Here is a 25,060-nt window from a genome sequence, read left to right as displayed (position 1 = left end):
ACGGCCGAGGAACCTGGCTGTGACCCAGGATGTTCTCGCGGGGCTCTCGGGCGGTCTCTCCCGAGGAAGCACGCCCCGCTCGGGCCAGGTCTCCGTTCCAGAGGCCGAGAACTCCATGTGGATCTTTCTCAGGTCCGTTTCCTTTCCCAGCATGCCTCGCTCTCCGACGGCCGTTTCGGCCAAGATTCCCAAACCCTCTCTTGCACTCGTTCCTTCGTGCACCTGACAAGGGGCCCGGGCGTCTGCCCTCTCGAGTATTCCGTAGGGATGGCGCTGACCCAGGTCAGGCGCGTGTGCCAGCCCCGGATGAGGCCGCCAGACTTCCCTCACCGATGGCTCATCCTCAGGAAGGAGGCAGCTGTCACCGAGGGGTCTGTCCCCTCCCGTCTCCCTGCACATCCGGCCTGTATCTCGAGGAGGGTAGGACGGGCCTCTTTCCCCGCAGACGCGTCCCGGGTGGGGGCATGGGAGACTTGAAGGTGAGCCCCTTTGGGCTGCTCATTAAACCTTGGCAGTGTGGATTCCACTGCGCTCCCCTGCTCCGTCCATGCTTAGCTGCTGTGAGCGCCGGCGGGGGCTGGCCTGGAGCCTTCACTGCCTGGCTCCGGAGGCCCCAATCGCCGAGCTGTAGCACGCGCTTCCGCTCCCTGCACGTCAGTTCCCTTTGAGTCCCCTCCGGCTCTGGAGCCGGGCTCCTCTGACCATCTGTTTCAGGCATCGCAGCAAGTATGTGTTCTAGAGCTCTTCCCTTTCCAGAGCCATCTAGAGCTGGGCTCCCGTTGGCGAATGGCATCGCCTCCCCGAGACCCAGGATGAGAGGTCTCCCGGGGGAGATGGGCCCCGGGCCCTGCAGGGTGTGAGGAGGGGAGAAAGGCACCTTAGGTGGGAGAGGAATCTGTTGGGCAGCGATGGGGAAGCAGTTGCTGCGCATCCTGTAGAAGGGTCTGGGCCTTTGGCTCCTGCTTCATCCAGCCGGGTGCACAAATGGCAGCCCGCTTCTCCGGGGAGAGACGGCACTCGCCTCCTCTGCACGGCTTCCTCTTCGGGGAGACAGCCGGCTGTTTTCTGTTCCTCGTGCCGGCGCTTGTTTACTTCCTGCGCCCTTAACTTTCTGTGGAAGTTGAATGAAGCCGTTGCACAACCCGGAGGAAAGGGCATTGCATCAGATCTCCTGAATGGGGCTCTGGGGCAGCAGCTTCTCCAGATCCAGAGGGCTTTTTTTAGCTCGGACGGGCGGCATTCCCTCTGGACCAGCTATTCCCCATCTGTACACCGACGGCCCCAAGTAAACACCGTGCCTTTCCATCGCAAAGACACAGCTGGCCTCTGTACCTGCGAGAGATCGTCATTAGCCCTCTTGGCTTCCTTCCCAGAGGGACCGGGATCGTGGGTTGTCGATGCACTCCACTGCTGCTCCTGCGGGGAGCTGAGATCGAGATGTGCCCGCAGCGACAGGACTTGGAGCACCTGCCCCTCCCCCAGGATGGACTCCTTCCGGGCCTCCCCCCAGCGCTAGGAAAGGGCACTCTGGATAAGAGGAAATCCAGGGCTGGGAACGCCCCTCTCTGGCCTAACTGCCAGTGTGCTCGTATGGAAAAATTTTCCTTTGATTTCATAATCGTTTCATTTCGTTTTAGCCTCAGTGGAAAAACCACTTCCAGTACCAAGCTGGACTTGCCAGCCAAAGTGTGCATCCAGACTCGCATTTATGGGCCTGGTGGCCGGGCTTCCTTCTGGAATGCCCCTCCCCCAGCGGCCTCCTCCTGCAGCCTCCCTGTGCCTGGGCCTTCCTGCATCCCCACAGGGTGACAGGCCGAGGGGGCGCCGGGCCTTCTCACTCAGGAAGCCTGTCCGGGGGTCTCTCAGACGGCTCGCCTTGTCCCCCGCGGGCCTGGCGTCCAAGGGTCGCGAGGCGGCGTGGTGCTGACCCTCCGGACCGCTGAGGGGGACCCCGGGGCACGCCGGTGCAGGGGTGAGGTGCCAGGCCGGAGACAGCCTCCGAGGCTCCACCGGAAGGGCCGGCGGGCTGCCAGTCCAGAGAGCTCCCGAAGCCTCGGGGCCCCTCGGGCTTCTGCCCGGCAGTAGGAACAGCTCCCAGGGCCCTCAGAGCGGCCCTTCTTGCTCCACGTAATGGACGGGGAGGGACGGCTTCACTCCCCCACGGCTGCCATTCCTGCTTCCGCTAGCACAGCCCGGTGGGCAGGGGACGGCCTCGGGGCCCGGCCAGCCTGCGCAGCCCTGGGACAGCCCTCGGGAGCTCCCTCATGGGTGAAAGGGGCTCAGGGGGTGTGTGGCGCCTGCCTCGGGGGTCGTTCTGCGAGGCTGACAGGCGGAGCCTCCAAGACCCTTTGTCGTTGTCGTTGTCGTCGTCGTCATCGTCGTCGTCCCTGGCGTTAACGTGGCAGAGTGGAACCAGCAAAGCCGTGCCTGCTCTTCCCTGCTGCCTCTCGGTCATGTCGGCCCCTCGCCTCCGTGGCTCCCTTTTTACCTCTCGTGGACCTGTCCCTGTCTGGCGTGAGCCCTTCTTGCCTCACAATTAGCTCGGTGGAAAAAACGCTGGGCCTGGAGTCAGAAAGACCCGAGTTCAAATTCAGCCCCTGACACTTATGGATTATGGGACTCTGTGCAAGTCACTCTGTCTGCCTCCGTTTCCTCTCCTATAAAGGGGGATCCGCACAGCGCCCCTCCGTCCTGGTCATCATCATGACGGTGCCACGTCCTCTGCGGCCTGGGGACACGGGCTTCCTCTGTCCCAAGCCCAGGACTTTCCATCCCCTCATGTTCTGTGCTTTCCCCGGCAGGCCTGGAGGTCTCTCCTCAGCTCCGCCTCCTGGCCTTCTGGGCTCGCGTCCGTTAAGATTAAAATCGCCAAACTGTGGCAGCTCGAAATTAGTTTCTCTGCTAAAAGTATTATATTTTTAGAGGTTTATTTAAGATTAAGAAATAAAGAAAATACAGAATAAGGAAGCCCGTGTCTGGGCCCAGAGAGCCCATTCACAACCACTCACATCTTGCCTGCTAGGCAGGGAGCCGCCTGTGCCCCGAAGAGGAAGTAGGAAGAGCCCAGTAGGCCCGGAGCTCCTTTCAATAATAAGAGCCCAGTAGGCCCAGAGCTCCTTTGCACTCAGGGAGATTAGAGGGAATTCTGGGAGCTAGCAAGGACTTCTGGGGATTGCAGTCTGGGCTTCAAATCTCCATTTTTACAAGTCTTCCCGGGGATGCTGCTGGCTTCCTTGCGCTCCTCGGCGTGCTCTTGCCCCTGCCACGCTGCATCGTGGGCTCCTGGAGGCTCTGGGCTCTCCCTCGGCCGCCCGCCCTTCTCCAGTCTCAGCACCGCCCGCATCATCTTGGCCTGAGAAGCGAGAGGCCTGGCAGCGGCTGTGGGAGAGCCACCTGTGCAGCCCACCTCCGGGCTCAGCCACGGAGAGCCCGGCAGCGCCCCTGCCTCCTCTGGCGGCTCAGGGCCGGCTGCCGCCTTCCCCTTATGCCTGGGAGGAACACTGAGGAGGAAGGACTTCCCTGGAGTCTCGCAGGGCTTCCAGCCCCCGGACCAAGGCACTTCTCGGGGCCAGCCGAGACTGTTGCGCAGGGCTGATTGGGGCTTTAGAAGACTGCCTGGGCCCCGGTCCGAGGGGAGGGAGAGGACCTGGACGGGCCCAGACAGTGGCGTCTTCTCGGGAAGGCCTGAGCTCGGGGCTGCTTGTGGGGCTGCACGCGGCCCTCGGGACAGCCCGGGGATGAGCCGGGCTCCGTCTGTGCTCCTCGTCATTCGACGGCCCGACCAGTGAGCCTGAAGAGAGCTGGGGAGAGAGGCAGAGCGTGACCCCAGGGCACCCAGGGCGCAGAACCAGCACGATGGGGAGCAGAGACGAATTCAGAGAAAGCTTCGTGACCGCCGAAACCGCCTCAGCGCGGCTCAGGCTGCCTCCGCTGGCGCTGGTCGAGGCCCCCTCCTGGAGCTGAGATGCCTTGGCTGGCCCTTCCCCTCCGCCCGGGCCAAGCTCACACCACGGGATCCTTCAGGACCCAGAGCAGCTCAGACTCGCCTCCAGAGAAGCCTCGCATCTCCTGTGGCCTTCAGCGGGCAGCCGGAAGGATGTCCAGAAAGGTCCTGTCGGGGCAGGTCAGCGAAGACTGGCTGGAGGGCCTTAGACCCTGCCAGCAGCTGGTCCTCGGCCTGGGAGGGAGCTTCGTGCAAGCAAGAGAGGGTCCCCCTCACAGGCCTTCTCGTTGGCACAGGAGAAGTGGGTTTGGACGATGGTCCAGGTTCCCTCTGGGCTCTGGATCGCTTCTGCCCAGCGTGGGAGCAGTTTCTGGGCCGTTGTCGGGACTCTGGACCCGAGGGGCAGGGCGTCTGAGGTGGGGTGGCATCGCCCCTCCCGATAGCCTTGGCACTGCACACACCTGCCGCCCAGGCCTCGGTAGTCCAGAACCACTCGGTGCCTCCGTCCTCTCTTCCCACCGCCCAGGGGTGCTGTGAGGAGGAAATGAGAGCTCATAGCTCTTGAAATTCAGGTCAGTGACCCCGCAGGCCCCTGTGAGGCCCTCGTCTGCTCTCTGCCCGTGCCGTGCCTCAGGCCTGAAACACCCTTTGCCCTCTTCTCAGCCCATGAAGTCATGCCTTTCCTTGAAGGTCTTTACTGCCTCTGGCACGGCCTTGCCCATGTGTCCTGGTAGCTTCCCTTCCCTTAGACTCCTCCTAGGCCGTGGCCCGGATTTCCTTTCCCCTCTAGTCCCCTGCTGGCTTCTGTCCTGTTGATTAGCTCACAGATTTTTCCTTTCTCGGAGATTTTGTGTATCTTGAGGGCGACTTTGCCATCTTCTTTCACCATCCTGTTCTCAGCACAGGCTTGGTGCTCCAGGCCGTCAGCAAATTGTAAAGATGGAATCTTTGGCTCTCCATGGAGTAAATCAGCATTTTGTCTGCATTCCACATCAGCAGCCTTTCTTCTAGGCCGGTCTGCCTTTCCGCCACCTCGTAGACGCCCTCCCTCTCGTTTCCCCTCATTCCCTCACTCTAGGTCAGACCTTCATTACCTCTTGGCCAGATTACTCGGTAACGTGCCAACAGGCCCCCGTTTCTCCTCATTCCAATCCACCTTGCCAATCCCTGCCTCCAAGATGTCCAAGGACTCACTACCAGGTACCAGGAGAAGCGCCTAGCATTACAGACCCTCTCCCCTCGGCCCATTCCACCGAAGACATTTTCCAAGAAGCAGTGGGCCTTGCCAGCTCTGCAGCACCCCCTCCCCTCCATTTTTCAAGCCTCCCTAGAGGGAAAAAGCTAAACCCTCCTCAGCCTGCTTTCCTACCTTTGTTCACATGGCTTTTTCCACCTTGGACCTCCTCAGCTCCCGTCTTCTATTTCTCTCATTAGCTCAGAACTGAGATCGAAAGAGATGCCCAGGAATTGGGGAATCACTAAAGGGGTGGTCCAGGCATGTCACGGACTGAAGCCCCTTTGTCCTAGCGAGGTGGCTCAATGGGTAGAGCCCTGGGGCTGTCACCAGAAAGACTGGCCTGAACAGTTCAGCCTCTGACGCTTCCCTAGCTGTGAGCCAAATAGGATGAGGACAGGCAGAGAATCCTGGAAAGCCTTACCTAAGCTGAAGCAGAGTGAAGTAAGCAGGACCAAGAGAACAGTGTCCACAGTGAAGTCGATGGAAAGAATGAAAATTCTGGACAAACCATCTGATAATGACTCAAGAAGAAACAGCCCGAGATGCCCCTTCTCTTCTCTGCAAAAGGTGGGGAAGCTGCCTACGCTGGGAAGATGACCTGCCAAATAGTTCTCGTTATTTTTCCTTTTTTATTCTTCATTACAAGGGATAATTAGAGGAGGAACATGTTCAGAAATGAAGATATGAGATAAATTAATATTAAGATTTTGTAAGGAATGTATTCTTAACGGAGCTGAAAGATCTGCCTAGTGCCCTTGGAGAGATAGGCAGTTCCCAACTCAGAATGGCAGAGCCCCAAGCAGTGCCACTACGTACAGACCCCATGCATAGTACAAAAGGGACCACTTCTTTGCCATATCTTTCAACAACTATTGGTGCTTTTAGGGTGACATCCATCCAGGAAGAACAATTAGCAAATGCATGGCTATTTCCTTCTGCTTATACATCAGTTCTAAAGGCTAAGGACCAGTTCAAGGTGTATTTTATACCATACCCACAGGTATATCCAATAAACCTTGCCTGTGCTTGGCTCTCTTTGGTGAAATGCAAGCCAACTTGCAAAGTACAAATGTAGTTTCGTTTATTAATGGTCACTAATGGCCTAGGATTAAGACAGAATATGTTAAGTAAATGAACAATTAACAAGATAATTCACAGATTTGCTAATTATTATTCCCTGTTGAGGATATTTGCTTGCCAGCATAAATATGCAAATGAAAGAAACAAATATATAAAATTCCCATTTGTAAAATGTACAAGATTGAGGCTGATTATTTGCCTGAGAAGAGAATTCCCCGGAACTCTTTTAAGCCAGAATCTTTTCTGGTACCTCTAAATGTTGATGGTGAGTGATGAGGACGGGGATGATCATGGTCAAAAGAGATCACAATTTTAAAATACTTTACCATTTGCAAATCACTTTTATTTCTGTGTTCTTGTAAAGTGGGTACAGCTGTCATCCTAATCCGGACTCCTCCTCTGCTACCCACAAATGTACTCAAATTTCTCCTCACCTTGCATTGCCATCAAGGACTATCTTAGATCTTTCCCCCCCCTTTTACAGACATAAGAAAAATTGTCTACACCTGTGGATTTCATTCTTCTTTCTGCCCTTGCAGTCTGGTTTTGGACTCTACCACTCCCATGAAGTTCTTCACTCTTAAACTTGATGAGTTCTTCTCCTTGTTTATTAACTGATATCACTGACCTTCTGTTCCCTCTTGAAAGTCCTTCCAAAGGAAACTTATATTCAAGAAAAACATACAGCAGCTCTTGTTGGTGGTGTCAAACAACTGGTAGCTAAGGGGATTTCCATGTTGGAGCAGTAGTTGAGCAAATTATGGCATATCAATGGAATGGATTACTCTTGGGCTACGAGAAATGTCAAAAAAAAGATGGTTTCAGGGGGCAGCTGCCTAGCTCAATAGATTGAGAGTCAGGCCTAGAGACGGGAGGTCCTGGGTTCCAATCTGACCTCAGACACTTCCCAGCTGGGTGACCCTGGGCAAGTCACTTGACCCCCATTGCCTAGCCAATACACAGTATTGACTCCAAGATGGAAGGTGAGGGTTTAAAGAAAAAAAAAAGATGGTTTCAGAGCAACTTGGGAAGACCTCTAGGAACTGATGGAGAAGGACGTGAGCAGAACCAGGAGAAGTATTTATACGGTAGCAACCACACTAAAGACAGACAGCTTTGAAGGAATTCAAAACTGATCACTGAAATAAGCAGCCACAATTTCAGAGACTGTGTGTAGAAAAATATATACAGATTTTGGGCACATCATCTGTGCAGGAATTTGCTCGGCTCTGCATATGTGTTACAAAGGTTTTCTTTTTCATTTTTCTTAACCAGCGAAGAAAAATAGATTTTTATTCACTTCATTGAAAATGGGTTTAATTTCCCCACTTGGCTTCATCCCTGGCATCACTTTCTGTTAGTTTCTACTGCGTGATGCTTAGAGCACTGGATTTGGGGTTAAAAAGATCTGAAATCAGATTCCATCTCAAACACTAGCTTTGTGACCCTGGGCAAGTCATTTAACCGTATCAGGCCTCAGTTTCCTCAACAAACCGTCTTTGGCTTGATGGGGACCCGGACGGGGGCACCAAGTGACCCACCTCTTTGGACCTACCTTTTAAGTACCGGGTGTCCAGCAGCCTCCCGCCCCAGGACCGCGCCTCGGGGCTTCGGCTTCCTTCTTAAATCCTGCTCAGCGCCCAGAAGAGAGGCCTCCCAGCAGGCCTCGGGCTTTAGTCACATGGCGTTAACGGGGGAGGGGACAAGCCCCAGAACAGCCTCAGAACTCTTTCCATGAAGAGAGAACGCGCGGTCATGGTGGCACCCGGAGCCACGGGCCTCGGGCTTCCTTGAAGCTTCTCCGCTTCGTCCCTCCCGTTTGGGTCAGAGGCGGACCGGCTCCCCCTTCTCCACCGCCGCCCCATCCTCTCTTCTCAACTAGCGCCCGCCTCCCAGCCCAGCTCATCCCCTTCCTCCCCTGTCCTTCCCCCAAGCCCCGGGCTGCCCCCTCCAATGCCTGCACATTCTGCCCGGGTCCGCCCTGGTCAGTTACTCCCACGCCCACCCTCCCGCCCCCGCTCCCACCATTTGTCCCAAAGACCCTCCGCGTCCCCTTCTTTCTCCTTCCTTCTTCTTTCCTCTTCACTCCTGGCCTCCTTCAGGTCTCCGCCCACAGCCAGCCTTCTTCAGGAGGCCCTCCAGGGCCTCCAGTTCTTGTAGAGTCCTTGGAATGTCGGCTCCCCCCCAGACTGTGCGCCCCAGAGGCTCCCTGTCTGTATCCTCGGGGCGCCCCACCATATCCATAAGAGGTGCGAAGGTGGGGAAGTGCTTTCACAGGGGAGCCAATAGCCATCCGCCTGGAGGAGGCCGGGGTCTGGGGAGGCTCCACCCGCCCTGACGCCTCAAGGAATGCCGTGTTCCCTGCTCTCACTGACTGCGTGCCCCAAAGCCCTCATCGAGGGGTACAGCCGCAAGAAAGGCCCCCCAGAGAGCTTTTCTAGTCGATTTCTTCCTCGTTTATTCGTCTCAGAGCGGCCCCCTCCCCACCTCTCCGCTCTGGGTCCCACTCTGACACGCTGCCGGAGCAGTAATGAGTCTACAGGGAAGGAAATGCATCCTAATGAAAGAGCCTTCTAAGCACGGCACATGCCTGCCTGGTCCTGGCCGGACCGATGCCGCAGGCCCAGCGGGTGGGGGAGGGGGTTTCTGGCTTCTCCCCCCCCACGTGTGCACACACACACACGCACACGCACACCTGCCAGGGGGGTCGCAGCGAGGCACAGCGCCTTCTTCGGAGCACGGAGCTCGCCTCTCCAGGGCTTTGCCCATCCAATTATGTAAGGCTTTCAAGTGAGCTCAATGCTTGAACTGGGCCGTGGAGCCTGGAAGTCGGCGTGGGTGTGTTTGTGATGGATGGCTGCCTCTTCCTTTCCCTGTTCAGGGCAGCCCAGAGGATCTGCCAGACATGAACTCTGCTGAGCTCGTTCCCTGTTTAACTCCTCCAGAGCCACTGAGATCCAGCCCAGCCTTCTCCTCGCCCAGCCCTCGGCCCCTCGGAGGTGCCACCTCTGGGGGGGCCTGGCGAGCTCCCGCTCTTGAGGGAGCCGCTGCTGTTGGTCCTTCCAGTGCTGACGGCGGGGGGTGGGGGAAGGTCACCTCCATCAGGGAGGGAGCCCTAGGGGGTGCCTGCGGGATGGGAAGCCCCCAGAGCAGGCTCTCTGTACGGGGTCTTTTTCTTTACAGCCGAGGAAGAGAGCCACCCTGAGAGCCTGGAACACCTCACTTTGCCCGGGCCTGCCCCACTTCTTAGGCCTCGGGAGACATGGCAGTGAAAGGCAGTGTGTGCTTAGTGTGTTGTATACATGCCTCACTGTGTGTTCATACGTCTTGGGGCAGCGATGGTGCCTCTCGATGGAGAGCCAGGTCTAGAAATGGGAGATCCTGGGTTCAAATGTGGCCTCAGGCACCTCCTAGCAGTGTGACCCTGGGCCAGTCTCTTCACCCCATCACTCTTGTCTCTTGGAACCAATACTGAGTATGAATTCTGAGACGAAGGTGAGACTTCCCAAGTTTCGGGGACAGGAATGCTTCTGGTGTCCCAGGGTCATTGACCTCCTTTACAGGTCATTGTTCTGACTTGAGGTGGACGTCCCGGACAACGGTCCCCTTGGCCCACCCTCACCTTTCTCTGGCAAGGGAGAATCGGGAGTGTCCAGAGAGCGAAAGTCTGAGCGGGCAGAAGTGGCCCGTGTGCCGGCGTGCCTTGCCTTCTCCCTTGGCCACAGCATCCCTCCAGCTCCGAGCAGTGAACTGCCTGTAGGCTTCCTTCCTTCCCAGACTCTCAAGCAGGGGACAGCGGAGTACAGGCAAGCCCCGATTATCCCCAGAAAGCGGAAGGAAGCAGAGACCACTGGCAGGGCTTGTGTGACCGTGTTACAGGGGCCAAGCCTCTGAGGAAGGGGGTGACGATCCTTCAGGCCTGCCCTCCTCAGGCCTCACCTGGAATGTTCACTGGACTCCGGCTCCCGGTCTCAGAAAGACATGCCGAAGAGCATCCAGGCAGCCAAGATAGCTGAAGCCTGGAGTTCAGGCCCTGTGCAGACCGCCCGGGCATGCATAAGCTAGAGAAGAGAAGGTGCACAGGGGATGTGAGAGCTATCTTCAGGGTTTGAACGATGGTCACATCAAGGAGAGAGTAGACTTGTTCCAAGGTGGCAGAACAAGGAAAAACGATGGGATTTACGAAGAGGCAAACTGAAGCAATGCCGGGAAAAACTCCCTAACAATCTGAATGGACCCAAAGTAGAAGGAACTCTCTCAATCCTCTCCTTCCCCAGAGGTTTTCAGCAGAGGGAGAATGGTCACACGTGGATAGAGGGGTCGCTAGGCAGTACAGTGATTAGAGGAGACCTCCCCTCAGGAAAGCCTAGTTCAGACCCAGCCTTAGACATGTGCTTAGCTGGGTGCCTACCCTGCCTGTGGGAAATCCCTTTATTCCCCTCTCCTCCAGCCTTAATTTACACATCTTGAAAATGGAGATAATAAGCACCTGCCTCACAGGATTCTGATGGTAGGGAATCGGTGAGAGAGAGAGTGTGTGTGCGCGTGCGTTTGTGTGTGCGTGTGTGTGTACATGTGTGTGAAGAGTTTATATGCCTTAAAACATTACGTCATGCCAGATATTCTTGTTTTATTCTTACAAGTACGGTGGGGGTTCCTTTGATATACAAGTTAGCCGGGATGATTGCTAAGTTCCCTCCAGCTCTCTGATTCTGTGATGCTATGAATTGGCTTCTCTATTTAGTCTTTCTTTCAACCCAGAGTTTCTTGCTATGGTCACAGTTCATGTGGCTTGAGGGAGACGTAGATGCCAAAGCAGATGGCTGCTGGGACTCTGCATTTCTCTGGTGTGTGTCCTTCCATTGTGGTATGGAGTAGAGCTCGATGCCCAGCATTCTCTGCATCCCCACCTGGCTCAGTCTGAAGTTACCTGGCTCAGTCTGAAGTTATCTGTCAGAGTCTGACTTCACTGATTCCAGATATAGCCAACCTTTCTTTGGATGACCTAATAACCTTAATCCAGCTGGATGAGCGAGCATCTCTCCTGGGATTAGACTAGGCTGAGGGAATGCCATTCGGCATGCACTAGCTGCAAATTGTAACATAATGACTGTGTTCATCTGGTCCATCCAACCAATGAAGAAATTGAGGCCCAGGTAAGGTCTTTCCACTCTACCATGAAACTAACAAGTGGATAGCAGTGGGGATAGTTGGGAATCTCCGGTCCCCAACTTCTGGGGCTCTGGGGCGCATGTGTCACATCCTGGATTCTGGGGCCGGAAGACTCCGTTCCAACCCTACCCCTAACAGTAAACCTGTCTGGAAAGTAGAACAAAATTATTGCTGATAAAGAAATGCCAGTGCCTTTGGGAAAAGATCAACTTAACTATTGATGTGTAAGCCCTAGAAGAAAGATCCAAAGCCCACAAGCCTCATTTGGATTCCTGACAAGATTCTGGAATTCATTCTATTTTTAAAAAGGCAGTTTGTGAGTATGGAAAATGAGTAAGCACTCAAAGCTATCCTGGGTTCATTAAGAATAAGTCATGCTGGACAAACCTCATTTCTTTTTTTGATTGAGTTGCCAGACTGACAGATCAGAGGGCAACTACAGGCTTAATATACCTGAATCTAAATGGACTTCAGTGTTTCACAAAGCCCCCTCTCACCTCAGGAATAAGATGAGGTGTGAACACAGAGAGAAGTAAATTGACTGATGCCACACTTTGGTGAGTTGCAAACAGATTAAACACCTGGACTCAAAGAAAGCTGACTAATAACTTTACCATTTATGTTTACCCTATTTCTAAATGGTAGTTCATATGGTAAAAAACGAAGTCAGAATCCATCAACAAGCTAGAATGATGGGCTGATTCTAATTAGAGAAAGGTTAATAGCAATAAGGTCAATAAGCAATAAGTACAATAAGTACAAAGCCTCTAAGTACTCTAACATCTAACGATAATTCATATTAAAAGCAAAAAGACACGGATGTTTGGGTATATAATACATCTAGTATGAGTCAATAGAATAATATGGTATGAAGAGACTGATGGGAATTTTGGTTAGCTTAGAACAGTGATGGTGAACCTATGGCACAGGTGCCAGAGATGGCACACAGAGTACTCTCTGTGGGCACATGGCTGCCCTCTCCCACCAGAGTTCATTACTGGAAAGGCAGAGGGACTCGGGTGGAGCCACTCCCCCTCCCCCTCTCCATCACACCTGATGACTTTTTTTCCACATCCCCTGCCCCTCTGCCCAGCAGCCCAATGGGAACATATCCTCTCTCCCCTGTCTGGGGTGGGGATGGGGGGTGCAACATAGCACTCAGTCTCTGGTGGGGGGGAGGCATGGCACTCAATCTAGGGGGTGGGGTGGGGACAGGGCCTAGCACTTTGTCTCTAAAAGGTTCACCATCACTGACTTAGAAGGTACAGAGTCCATACTAAGAAATATCCTAGTGTCATTATACTCTGCCTTAGTCACACCTCATCAGAGGTATCTTCAGTTTAGTTCTAGGCACCTCATTTCTATCAGAAGAGGACTACTAAAATAGTAAGGGAACGTGAGATCATGGTGCCTCCTGAAGGAAATGGAGAGGTTTAATGTGAAGAAAAGAAAGCTTGGGTAGAACGTTAGCCACCTATTGGAAGTAGAATCTTCCCTTGGATATTTGAAGGGATATCTTTATTCCCTTTGTCCCACGGCACTGGTTGGGAGATTGAACCCAGATGTTCTATAACCTGGCACCTATTTAGAATTTATCTGAAAGTAATGCTTTCCATGATGCTAGAGCAGGTGGATGGACATTTGGCCTTTAGAGCCCCTCCCCACATTAGTCAGAATGAATCTTGCAGTCTGACTTCTGGTCCTGGCCAGACAATTGTTTCTCTAAGTTCTTTTGGTTATGGAGGAGACTATGAGTTCAGTTGTGCCCAATTCTTCATGACCCCAAGGACTGTAGCTATTGATGAAGTTTTTCTTGGCGAGGATAATGGAGTGGTTCACCATTTCCTTCTCCATTGGAGATTATCAGTCCAGGAGAGAATGAGACACATATGCAGTCACTGGAGGACAAAGTAAAAAGTTAAATGTATAGGAAAATCACCTGATCTGGGGCTTCAAGGAGAAAGATGGTAATAAGTGGAGATGAGGATGGAGGTAGGTTCTCTTCCTGGAATGAGAGGTGTTGATAAACCTTAGTATGGCTGATGGTATCAGGGAACAATGAATGATCCCTTTTGCCTGTAGTCTTTACTGTATGAGTGGCAGTGTTGTGGTTGTTTGGCCATTTCAGTCATGTCTGGCTTTTCATGACCCCATTTTGTGTTTTCTTGGCAGAAGTACTGGAGGGATTGCCATTTCCTTCTTAGATCATTTTATAGATGAGGAAACCAAGGCAGAGGGAAGTGGCTTGCCCAGGGTCAAACAGCTAATAAATATCTGAGGCCAGATTTGACCTCAAGAAGATGAATCTCCCTGCCCCCAGGCCTGTTGCTCTGTGCACTGTGGTGCTCCTTAGCTGCCCAAGGGAGGGTCAGAGTCTGAAATAGAGTTAGACAGGTAGGATAGAACAAGAAAAGGGAGGCTATGAATGATTAGGGCTGACGTTCGAATAAGGAAATGACATATTCAGATCTTTGAATTAGACCAGGGCCTTGGACAGTGACACCGAAAGGAAAGGCTAGATCTCGGTGTCCCAGTCCAGACTGGGCACCACTACCTCAAAAGTGGGCATAGCAGAGTCAGAAGAAATCAGTCTGGGCTGAATGGTGGCCAATTTTGCTTTGGCTGCTGATGCTGCAGAGACACACTGATTGTAAAGACATCTGAGAGTCTGGCCTGGGGTCTGGATTATTATCGAGTCACCTGCTCATAGATCAAGCTAGGATGGCTAATGAGCAAACCAGAATCTCAGTTTATTAATTACTTCCTAAGGGTCACTAAGGTATGGAGAATACAGGCACAAGCCAGAAGAAAGGCAGGCCCTGCCTGCAGGGAGCTGGCATTCTAAAGGCAAAGGCAATAAGGCATCCAAGGAAGCTTAAAACAAGAGGTGGCACGGTAGGCATGAAAGTCTTGAGAGTCAGAACAGCAGGCAAGATGGGTCATAAGTGTGAACAGAACCAATATCAGGGAGCTTGGGAGGGAGGGCACGGATTGTTGGGGATTCAGGAAAGGCTTCACACAGAAGCTTAAAGGAGGGAGAGCCTAGTTATTCTGGGAAGTGGCCTGGATGAATGGCCAGTGCCAAGACCCAGAGAAAAGAGTCACAAAAAGGGTGGATCATTGAGTGTGGGGAGGAGGCTGACATGATAGGTTGGGGCTTGTCAGAGCCCCACAAAGGAGTTTGTTATTTATCTTAGAGGCTTTGGGGAGCCACAGGGGTTATTGAGGAGGCGACTGACATTGTCAGATTCGTATATAAGGAAAACCACCTTGGCAGCCATGAAGAGGAGAGGTTGGAGGAGACAGCAGGCTCCCAGGAGGAGCTCCAGGAATTGGGCAGTGGCTGCAAGAATCTGAGTGAATGGCAAGAACTAAACTAAGGTGGTGGCCTTTGTGGAGGTAAGAATGACAAGATAGAAATGACCAGATTTAGCAGGGATTAGATGCGTAGGGAAAGTGAGAGTAAGGAATCAAGGATGATGCTTAGGATGTAGGCTTGGGTGGCTGAGAGGATGCGGCTACCCTCAACAGTAATGGGCAGCTTTAGAATAGAGAAAGGTTTAAGGGAAGGATAATGTGTTCAGCTCTGGGATTTCTACGTGGCATCTAGTTCAAGGTGTCCAAAAAATTCAGTTGCTTAGGAATATAGCTTAGAAGAAAGACTGGATCAGGATATACAAGTCTGAGAATCATTTACAGAGAGGAGATCATTGAGACCATGGAAGCTTCATCAAGCAAAATAATATAGTCAAAAGAGAAGGGGGCCCAGGCCAGGACCTTAGGGGACATTCATGGTAACTGGGCATGGCATGAAGAACTCCAAAGGAGATTAAGGTGATGCAGTCAAACAGCCAGGAGCTCAGTGTCACAAAATCCTGAGAGAAAGGAGTGATAAAGGTCTGAAATCTTGCTTAAATTTGGTAATAAATACCAATACATAAAAAAAGAGAAGATAATCCTTAAGTAGATAAATGGTTAAAGGATTTGGTCACAAGCCATTCTCAAAATATGAAAAGCAAATTATCAATAACCAGGGCTGGGGCAGGAGAGATGTTTCTCTTTATCACCAGTGAAAAGGGAAATACATATTAAAATAGCTTTAAAGTTCTACCTAACACCCAGCACCTTGGTAACAATGACAAAGGAGAATAATGATAATTGTTGGAGGGATTGTGGGAGGACAGGCACATTAATCAATCAAGCATACAAGCATTTATTTTTTTATCCTTTTTAAAATATTTTTTCAATTATATGTAAAAACAATTTTTAACATTTGTTGTTGTTTTTTTATCCATGTTCCAAATTCTCTTTACCTTCTTCTCCTTGCCTCTTTCTGAGATGGCTAGAATTTTGATACAGGTTCTCCATAGGCAGTCATGCAAAGCATATTTCCATTAGTCATGGTAGGAAAGAAAACACAGTCTAAAAAAACCTGAAAAAAATAAAATTAAAAAATAATATGCATTCAGACTCTTACCAGTTCATTCTTTGGAGATAAGATAGCATTTTTCATCACAGGTCCTTTGACTTGGGTCTATGCATTGCTAAAAGTAGCTAAGTCTTTCACAGTTGATTGTCATACAATATTGCCATTATTGTATACAGTGTTTTCCTGGTTCTGCTCATTGCACTTTTTATCAGTTCATACAAGTCTTTCAAGGTTTTTCTGAAAAATCCTGCTCATCATTTCTTATTCTTTCACAATCATATATCGGAACTTGTTTAGCCATTCCCCAATTAGTGGGCATTCCTTCAGTTTCTCATTCTTGCCACCACAAAGAGAGCTGCTATAAATATTTTCGTACATGTAGGTCTTTTCCTTTATTTTAAAATCTCTTTGGACTACAAAGCTAGTTCTAGTATTTCTGGGTCAAAGGGTATGCACAGTTTTATAGTCTTTGGGGCATAGTTCCAAATTACTCTCCAGAATGGTTGGATTATTTCACAACTCCACCAGCAGTACATTATTATCCCAATTTTCCTACATCCCACCAACATTTTTCACTTTCCTTTTCTTTCATATTAGCCAATCTGATAGGTATGAGGTGGTATCTCAGAGTTGTTTTAATTTGCATTTCTCTAATCAATAGTGATTCTTAAAAAAAATTTTTTTTAATGGTGATTTAGAACATTTTAGATGACTATAAGCTTTTATTTCTTCATCTAAAAAACAGCTTCTTAAAATCCTTTGACCAGGAGTCCCCAAACTTTTTACACAGAGGGCCAGTTTACTGTCCCTCAGATCGTTGGAGGGCCGGACTATAAAAACACCTATGAACAAACCTGTATAGCGCTGTCTGGGATAGTGGAGGCTGCAGCGCTGGCTGGGATGGGCCTGTCCCACCTTGCACATCACCGCCACCACCATATCGGGCAGCAGTCTACACAGTGCGGAATCCCCTCCCCCAGGTCGCCACTCACCATGCTGACGTCTTCCATTGTGCAACCACATAATCCTTTGCGGGGCACCTCGTTCTCATTCAGTTACTCTCAGAACAAGGCGCCACATAAAGGATTATGTCACCAGAAGTAGTACTGTATGTGAGTGCTGCCGCCACATACAATGCTCCTCTCACTGACCACCAGTGAAAGAGGTGCCTCTTTCAGAAGTGTGGTGGGGGCCGGATAAATGGTTTCAGGGGGCCGCATGTGACCCTCAGGCCATAGTTTGGGGAACCCTGCCTTTGACTGTTTATCAATTGGGGAATGACTTTGTATTCTAATGAATTTGACTCAGTTCTCTATATATTTGAAAAATGTGGCCTTCATCAAAGAAACTTGCTGTAAAACTCCTAACCCCACCCCCACCCCCACCGTTTTCTGCTTTCCTTTTCATCTTGGTTGCATTGGTTTTGTTTGGTCAAAATCTTTTTAATGTTATGTAGTCAAAATTACCCATTTTGCATCCATTTCTAATGCTTTCTATATCTTGTTTTCTCATACATTCTTCTCTTATCTATAGATAAGACAGGAAAACTTTCCATGTTCCCCTAATTTCTTTATGGTATCACCCCTTATGTCTAAATCGTGTACCCATTTTGACCTTGTCGTGATATAAGTTAGAGATGTTGATCTATATCTGCTTTCTGCCAAGCTACTTTCCAGTTTTCCTAGCAGTTTTTGACTGATAGTTAGGATCTTTGCATTTATCAACTACTAGTTTACTGTGATCATTATCTACTGTTTAAGAACCCATTCTAGTCCATGTTTTCACCAATACTAGATTGTTTTGATGATTACTGCTTTGTGATAGAGTTTGAGATCTGATATGGCTTCCTTCACATTTTTTTTCAATAATTCCCTCGATATTTTTGACCTTTTCATCTTCCAGATGAATTTTGTCATTATTATTTCCTAATTCTATAAAATATTTTTTGTTTGTTTTTTTTTTACATGGTATGGCACTGAATAAGTTAATTTAGGTAGAATTGTTTTATTATATTGGCTTAGCCTACCCATGAGCACTTGATATTTTTCCCTTTGTTCAGATCTGGTTTTATTTGTGTGAAAAGAATTTTGTAATTGTATCCATACAGTTCCTGAATTTGGCTTGGTAGGAGACACCTAAAGGTTTTATATTGCCCACAGTTATTTTAAAGGAAATGTCTATCTCTTGATATTGAACTTGGTTGTAACATATAGAAATGCTGATCACTTGTGTGTTTTTATTTTATGTCCTGCAACTTTGGTAAAGTTATTGATTATTCTAGTTTTTTAGTTGATTCTCTATGGTTTCCCAAGGAAGCCATAATATCCTACAAAGAGTGATAATTTTGTCTCCTTGTTGCCTATTTTAATTTCTTCTATTTCTTTTTCTTCTCTTATTGCTATAGCTAGCATTTCTAGTATAATATTGAATGAAAGTGATGATGATAGGTAATTTTGCTCCACTCTTGCTCTTATTAGGGAGGCTTCTAGTTTATCCTCTTCACAGATAATGCTTATTGATGATTTTAGATAGATATTCCCTATCATCTTGGGAAAAAGCTTGATTCCTATGCTTCTAATGTTTTTTTTTTCCTTTTAAACATTATTTTATTTGGTCATTTACAAACATTATTCATTGGAAACAAAGATCATTTTCTTTTCCTCCTCCCCCCCCCCACCCCTCCCATAGCCGCATGATTCCTCTGGGTATCACATGTGTCCCTGATCCAAACCCATTTCCATGTTGTTGGTATTTGCATTAGAGTGTTCATGTAGAGTCTCTCCTCAGTCATGTCCCCTCAACCCCTGTAGTCAGGCAGTTGCTTTTCCTCAGTGTTTTTACTCCCACAGTTTGTCCTCTGCTTGTGGACAGTGTTTTTCTCCTAGATCCCTGCAGATTGTTCAGGGTCAATGCATTGCCACTAATGGAGAAGTCCATTACGTTCGATTGTACCACAGTGTGTTTGTCTCTGTGTACAATGTTCTCCTGGTTCTGCTCCTTTTGCTCTGCATCACTTCCTGGAGGTTGTTCCAGTCTCCATGGAATTCCTCTACTTTATTATTCCTTTGAGCACAAGAGTATTCCATCACCAACATATACCACAATGTGTTCAGCCATTCCCCAATCAAAGGGCATCCCCTCATTTTCCAATTTTTTGCCACCACAAAGAGCGCAGCTATGAATATTCTTGTACAAGTCTTTTTCCTTACAATCTTTTTGGGGTACAAACCCAGCAGTGCTATGGCTGGGTCAAAGGACAGACAGTCTTTTATTGCCCTTTGGGCATCATTCCAAATTGCCCTCCAGAATGGTCGGATCAATTCACAACCCCACCAGCAATGCATTAATGTCCCTACTTTGCCACATCCCTGCCAGCATTCATTACTTTCCTTTGCTGTCATGTTAGCCAATCTGCTTGGTGTGAAGTGATACCTCAGAGTTGTTTTGATTTGCATTTCTCTGATTATAAGAGATTTAGAACACTTTTTCATATACTTATTAATAGTTTTGATTTATTTAACTGAAAACTGTTCGTGTCCCTTGCCCATTTATCAATTGGAGAATGGCTTGATTTTTTGTACAATTGGTTTAGCTCTTTATAAATTTGAGTAATTAGACCTTTGTCAGAAATTTTTGTTATGAAGATTGTTTCCCAATTTGTTGTTTCCCTTCTGATTCTAGTTACATTGTTTTTGTTTGTACAGAAACTTTTTAATTTGATGTAGTCAAAATTATTTATTTTACATTTTGTGACTCTTTCTAAGTCTTGCTTGGTTTTAAAGCCTCTCCCTTCCCAAAGGTCTGACATGTATGCTATTCTGTGTTCGCCTAATTTTCTTATAGTTTCCTTCTTTATGTTTAAGTCATTCACCCATTCTGAATTTATCTTTGTGTAGGGTGTGAGGTGTTGATCCAAACCTAATCTCTCCCACACTGTCTTCCAATTTTCCCAGCAGTTTTTATCAAATAATGGATTTTTGTCCCAAAAGCTGGGATGCTTCTAGTGTTTTTAATAAGAACAAGTGGCATATTATTGCCTGTAAGATTTAAAATTAGGTTTGACTAAATATGAGAGCTATGTAAGATTGTGGTCACTGTTTATAAAGCATTAACCCTTAAGTCAGAAAAACTGTTAGCAGTTTTTATTTACAACTGGGTAGAGATATGAAATATGGGAAAGAGGTAGGGAAAAAATCACTTAGCTACAAATACGCTAATCCTATGCTGTGAATGCAGATCCAAAAGTGAGTCTCACCAAAATCCAAAGGAAGCTGAAAACCAAAGAGCCAAGAGATGCTGAAAAACCACACATGAGGCGGAGACCACCAAGAATCTCACCAGAGCTCAGGCTGAAGAGAGTGTCACCAAAGCACCAACTGAGAGAGGGTCTCCTCCCCGAAGAACCAAGGAAACAAAGAGTGAATCTTGTCCTCCCCTCTCGCCTTTTATAGTCCTTTTTTCCACATCATTTCCTGTCTCTCTCCCACTTCACAGAAACCAATCATAGCCTCCCAATTTATCTAGTACTATCTAAGGACAGGGTGGTGGTGCTTGTGGCCTTTGGGGGGTGTGAACTAGTAAGTGACTTATGAGCTCTCTTACTTAATGGTTAGCTAGTACCAAGTAGGGGTACTTCAAGTTCTTGATTTTATTAAAGTTTGCTTATTGATTACACATTAAAAATAAACTGAGTCTAATTCTTTCTTCACACATCAGAAGTGTTTCTGCATCTATTGAAATAATCCTATGAACTTTGTTGGTTTTATTATTAATATGGTCAGTTATATTGATAATTTTCCTAATATTGAATTAGCCTTGCATTCTTGGTATAAATCCCATCAGGTCATAGTGAATTATACTTGTGATAGTTTGCTGTAGTCTCCTTGCTAGTATTTTATTTAAAATTTTTGCTTCAATATTCATTAGGAAAATTGGTCTATAGATTTCTTTCTCTGTTTTTGATCTTCCTAGTTTAGGTATCAGCACTCTATTTGAGTTGTAAAAGGAATTTCGTAAGATTTCTTCTTCACCTATTTTTAAAAATAGTTTGTATAGAATTAGAATTGATTATTTTTAAATCTTTGCTAGAACTTGCTTATGGTAGAATTCACTAGTAAATCCTTCTGACCCTGGAGGAGTTTTCTTAGGAGCTGATTGATGTCTTGGTCAATTTGTTCTTTTAAGATGGCATTATTTAAAAAATTTTATTTCCTCTTCTGTTAATCTGGGCAAATTTATATTTTTGAAAATATTCATCTATTTCACTTACACTTAGATTTATTGGCATATAATTGGGCAGAATAACTCCTCATAATTGCTTTAATTTCCTTTTATTGATGGCAGATTTACCCTTTTCATTTTAGATAATTTGGTTTTCTTTTTTATTATTAAATTATGGTAACCAATTGTTTATCTTTTTTTTTGTTTGTTATAAAAACCAGCTCCCAGCTTTATTTCAGTGATTTTCTTAGTTTTAATTTCTTTCCTTTGATTTTCAGGATTTCCAATTTGCTTTTTAATTGAGGATTTAAAATTTCTTCTTTTTCCAGTTTTTTTAGTTGCATGTGTGATTCATTCATCTACTCTCTCTTTTTTATTGATGTAGGTGTTTAACACATGCAAACATTTCTAAAACATTTAGTATATATAAGAAAAAACTGCACTTAGCACTTGCAATTTGAAGACAAACAGCCCCTGCCCTCAAGAACCTTATATTCTAATGATATAGAAAACACATACAGATATGAAGATATACAAAGTAAATATTAAGTTTTTTTTCCCATTTGAATTAGTTTATTTAGTCAATTTAGAACATTATTCTTTAGTTACAATAATCACATTGTTTCCCTCCCTCCCCTCTGCCCACCCTTCCCACAGCCAACCCACAATTTCATTGGGTATTACTTGTGTCCTTGATCAGAACCTATTTCCATGTTGTTGTTTGCACTGGGATGTTCATTTAAAGTCTACATTCCCAACCGCATCCCTTTGACCCATGTAGTCAAGCAGTTGTTTTTCTTCTGTGTTTCTATTCCTACAGTTCTTCCTATGAATGTGGATAGTGGTTTTTCTCGTAGATGCCTCTGAGTTGTCCAGGGACATTGCATTGCCACTAATGGCGAAGTCAATGACATTCGATTGTACCACAGTGTGTCAGTCTCTGTGTACAATGTTCTCCTGGCTCTGCTCCTCTCGCTCTGCATCACTTCCTGGAGGTTGTTCCAGTCCCCATGGAATCCCTCCACTAAATATTAAGGTTTAACAGGGGTGTTCTAATAGCTGAGACAGGGAGAAGGCTTGGAGCCAGGAAGAGCTTCCTATAGAAGGTAGCACTTGAGCTGAGTCTTGAAGAAATTCAGAGACTATAAAAGTAGAGGTGAGAAGAAACCTTATTCTAGGAATGAGGGACGAAGGGTCCAAAGGCACGAAGGTGTACAGCCTACCATGTGGGAGGCGAGAAGCTGAAGAGGTGGGAAGGGACCAGATTGTTCTAAACTTTAATTGTCAAACATGGGATTTGATCCTACGTTAAGAAAGAGCCCGTGGCATTTATTGAGATGAGGGACTGACGTAAACAGAGCTATGGCCTCAGAAAATCATGTTGGCAGCAGGATGGATTTGATTGGAGAGGAGGAAGGAGAGAGACAAACACAAGAAGGCTACTGCAGTGGTCCAGGCAAGGGTGGGGGGAGGCAAATGGAGAGAAGGAACTGAGCCTCCATTCAGCCATTGTAATTCTACGTGATTCCAATCATCACAAACTCATCCTAGAGCACTGTCTTTACAATGGAGAGACTGAGGCCCAGGCCATTTGTCATTCACGTAGCCCATTGCTTATTTTGATGTGCTGTGATCTCTCTGAACACCGAAGCAGAAGAATAAAAGCCTAAAGCCTAAGACCCAGCTGTAACATTTGAATTCCTCTCCTTTTGCTCTGGTCTCTGACTTGGACTTGGTATTTCTGATTGGCCAAGCCCTTGTGGGCTGTGTAGCTCCTCACTGGCAAAGCCCCTCCTTTCTTCTACCTCTATACAGACACAGACAGACAGACAGACTCACACACACATACGTATTAATCCAGTTCCCCTCTGTAGGTAATCCCTGTCCTAAGCAGAATGAAGCCAGACTCTGGGCCTAGGAGTCATAGCCCTGCTTTCCCACTGGGGACCAGCTGATTGGTCTTCATTAGCCTTGATTTCCTCACCTGTCAAAGGGGTTCTGCCAAGGAAAGCTGATCAAACACTTGGCAGAGGCAAAGCCTGGGGAGTGAGTGGTTCTGGCTCTGTGTGTGCTGCTGAGTGGTAAGATGAGAATTACCCAGGAAACAGCCCCCACAACTGCCTGCGCGCCACAGAATGGCCTGCGCCTTATTAGAACCATTGACAAGGCTTGAAGCCTCGCCGTGGTGGGCTGCCTGGAACCCAGGTTTCCATCCAGAAGCACTCCTGTCTTTTTCTGCTCTGCACTCGGAAATCACGTCAGCCCTGGAAAGCAGGAAACAATAGGTGTGTATGAAGTGGGTGTTTGACTTGGCACACTCCCATCGCTCGTTCACAGAAATCACAGCTGTACAAATGGAGGGTAAAATGCTCTTCAACCTAATCATGTTAAATGTCCTACAGTTTAATGCCTTAATTATATTGCTGACATTTGGCCCAGCTTAGAAAAGATTTGGTAATCAGGAGTGGGGTAAAGCTTCCGTTGCCCAGGACAAGACTGACTTTATAATGGAGGAGAATGGAAAGTCGTTTGCTAAACCAGTCAGCACATTACATAGCCCCGTGAGAGGGGGTCAGTGGGTGCTCCATTTGAGTCAGCCACCCTTGGACCCTGCAAGCCAGAGCTCCAATCCCATTGCCACCACTATCTGAAAGGCAAGCCCAAATGTCAGAAGGTGGAATTGTTAAGGAGTTGGGAGGCCATGCATGGCTTTTAGAGGAAAAGGCACTGGAATTCATGTCAGAATTCTTGGGCTCTGCCACTGACTAGCTATGCCAACTGGAGGAAGATGCTTCCTCCCTTAGTGTCCCCGTTTGGAAAATGAGAGAATTGAAATAAAGAATTTCCAAGAGTCCTTTGAGCTCTCCCGTTCTGCACATCCAGGGCAGCCAGTCTGGAGAAAGGCAGGATGATTTAATTATTGATGTCCAACCCATAAAGGATGAATGATACTTTTCAGTCTCCCCAGAGGTTAGGAAAACAGTTCTAAGTTGGAGCAGAATCCAATGAGGCTAGCCCCAGAATTTCTGTGGTGTTCAGCTTGTTCCCCAGTCTTATTCTCCTTTCCCCTTATAATGGCATAGGTAAGGGTGGTCTCATCTGGAGGAGTGACAAAACTGGGGGCTTCCTTGAGGTTTTTTTCTGCTCTGAAATCCTAGGAAATCTTGGGCCATCCGTAAGGCATTCATCATATAAGTTACAAAAGCTCTCTATGCCATATTTCCTCACCTATGAAATCAATAGCCTGCTTGTCTAGAAGTCAGTCAGTTTTAGACAAAAACGTTTACAAAGCACTTTTCTAACATAGGATGCCAGGTTTGATTAACCCTAAGTTTGAGTTTCCCTTTAGTGAAAGTCACAGTGGATTTTTAACAAATAGGATTTATTCTTCCTGTACCTAAAGGGGAGAATTAGAGGAGAGAGAGACAGAGAGAGAGTGAGACAGAAACAGAGACAGAATGAGAAAGAGAGAGCTAGAAGGAGAAGAGTAAAACAGATGGAGGGAGAGAGGAGAGACAGGCAAAAAAGGAATGAGAAGGGAAAGGAGATGAAAGAGAAGAGAAAGAGACAGAGGAGAGAGGGAGAGAGAATAAAAACAGAAAAAGAATGAGAAAGAAGGCAGGCAAATCTAGGGTCTTGGGAAGAACTTCCTCAAACTCCAAGCCAATAGAAGAAGCCATGCCCCTGAACCTCTCTAAGTGGAAGCTTTGGGGGATGTTATACGTACTGGAAGGAGGGCTGGTTTGCAGTCAGACTATCTGAGTTTAGGACTCAGCTCTAGCATCTATGACCTGGATGCTTTTGAGTGAGTCCTTATCCTTCTTGAGCCTCCAGGACCTTCTGAAGTTACTTCCTCCTTCAGATCTAGGAACCTTTGTTCCAGAGGGCATTTACAATCGAAATAGAGACTTCTGTGGTCCTTTTCAGTTTGCAGCTCCTTTGATTGCCATTTGTTAAACTGCTTGGATCCAACTGACTA

General features: G+C 47.8%; 1 protein-coding gene across 1 annotated transcript in view; it reads left to right on the top strand.

Annotated features, from left to right (window-relative positions):
- The window catches only part of EXOC6B (exocyst complex component 6B), a 468,443-nt gene extending 444,541 nt beyond the window's left edge, over positions 1–23,902 (top strand). Inside the window, exon 21 of the mRNA XM_056814064.1 lies at positions 20,098–23,902. Within this exon, the coding sequence (XP_056670042.1) occupies positions 20,098–20,109 (12 nt within the window). The 3' untranslated portion in view covers positions 20,110–23,902. The remainder of the gene's footprint in view (positions 1–20,097) is intronic.
- The last annotated feature ends 1,158 nt before the right edge of the window (positions 23,903–25,060 follow it).

The sequence above is a fragment of the Monodelphis domestica genome, chromosome 1, assembly GCF_027887165.1.
Source record: "Monodelphis domestica isolate mMonDom1 chromosome 1, mMonDom1.pri, whole genome shotgun sequence".
NCBI classification, from domain to species: Eukaryota; Metazoa; Chordata; class Mammalia; order Didelphimorphia; family Didelphidae; genus Monodelphis; species Monodelphis domestica.
This window is presented reverse-complemented; position numbering and strand designations above follow the sequence as displayed.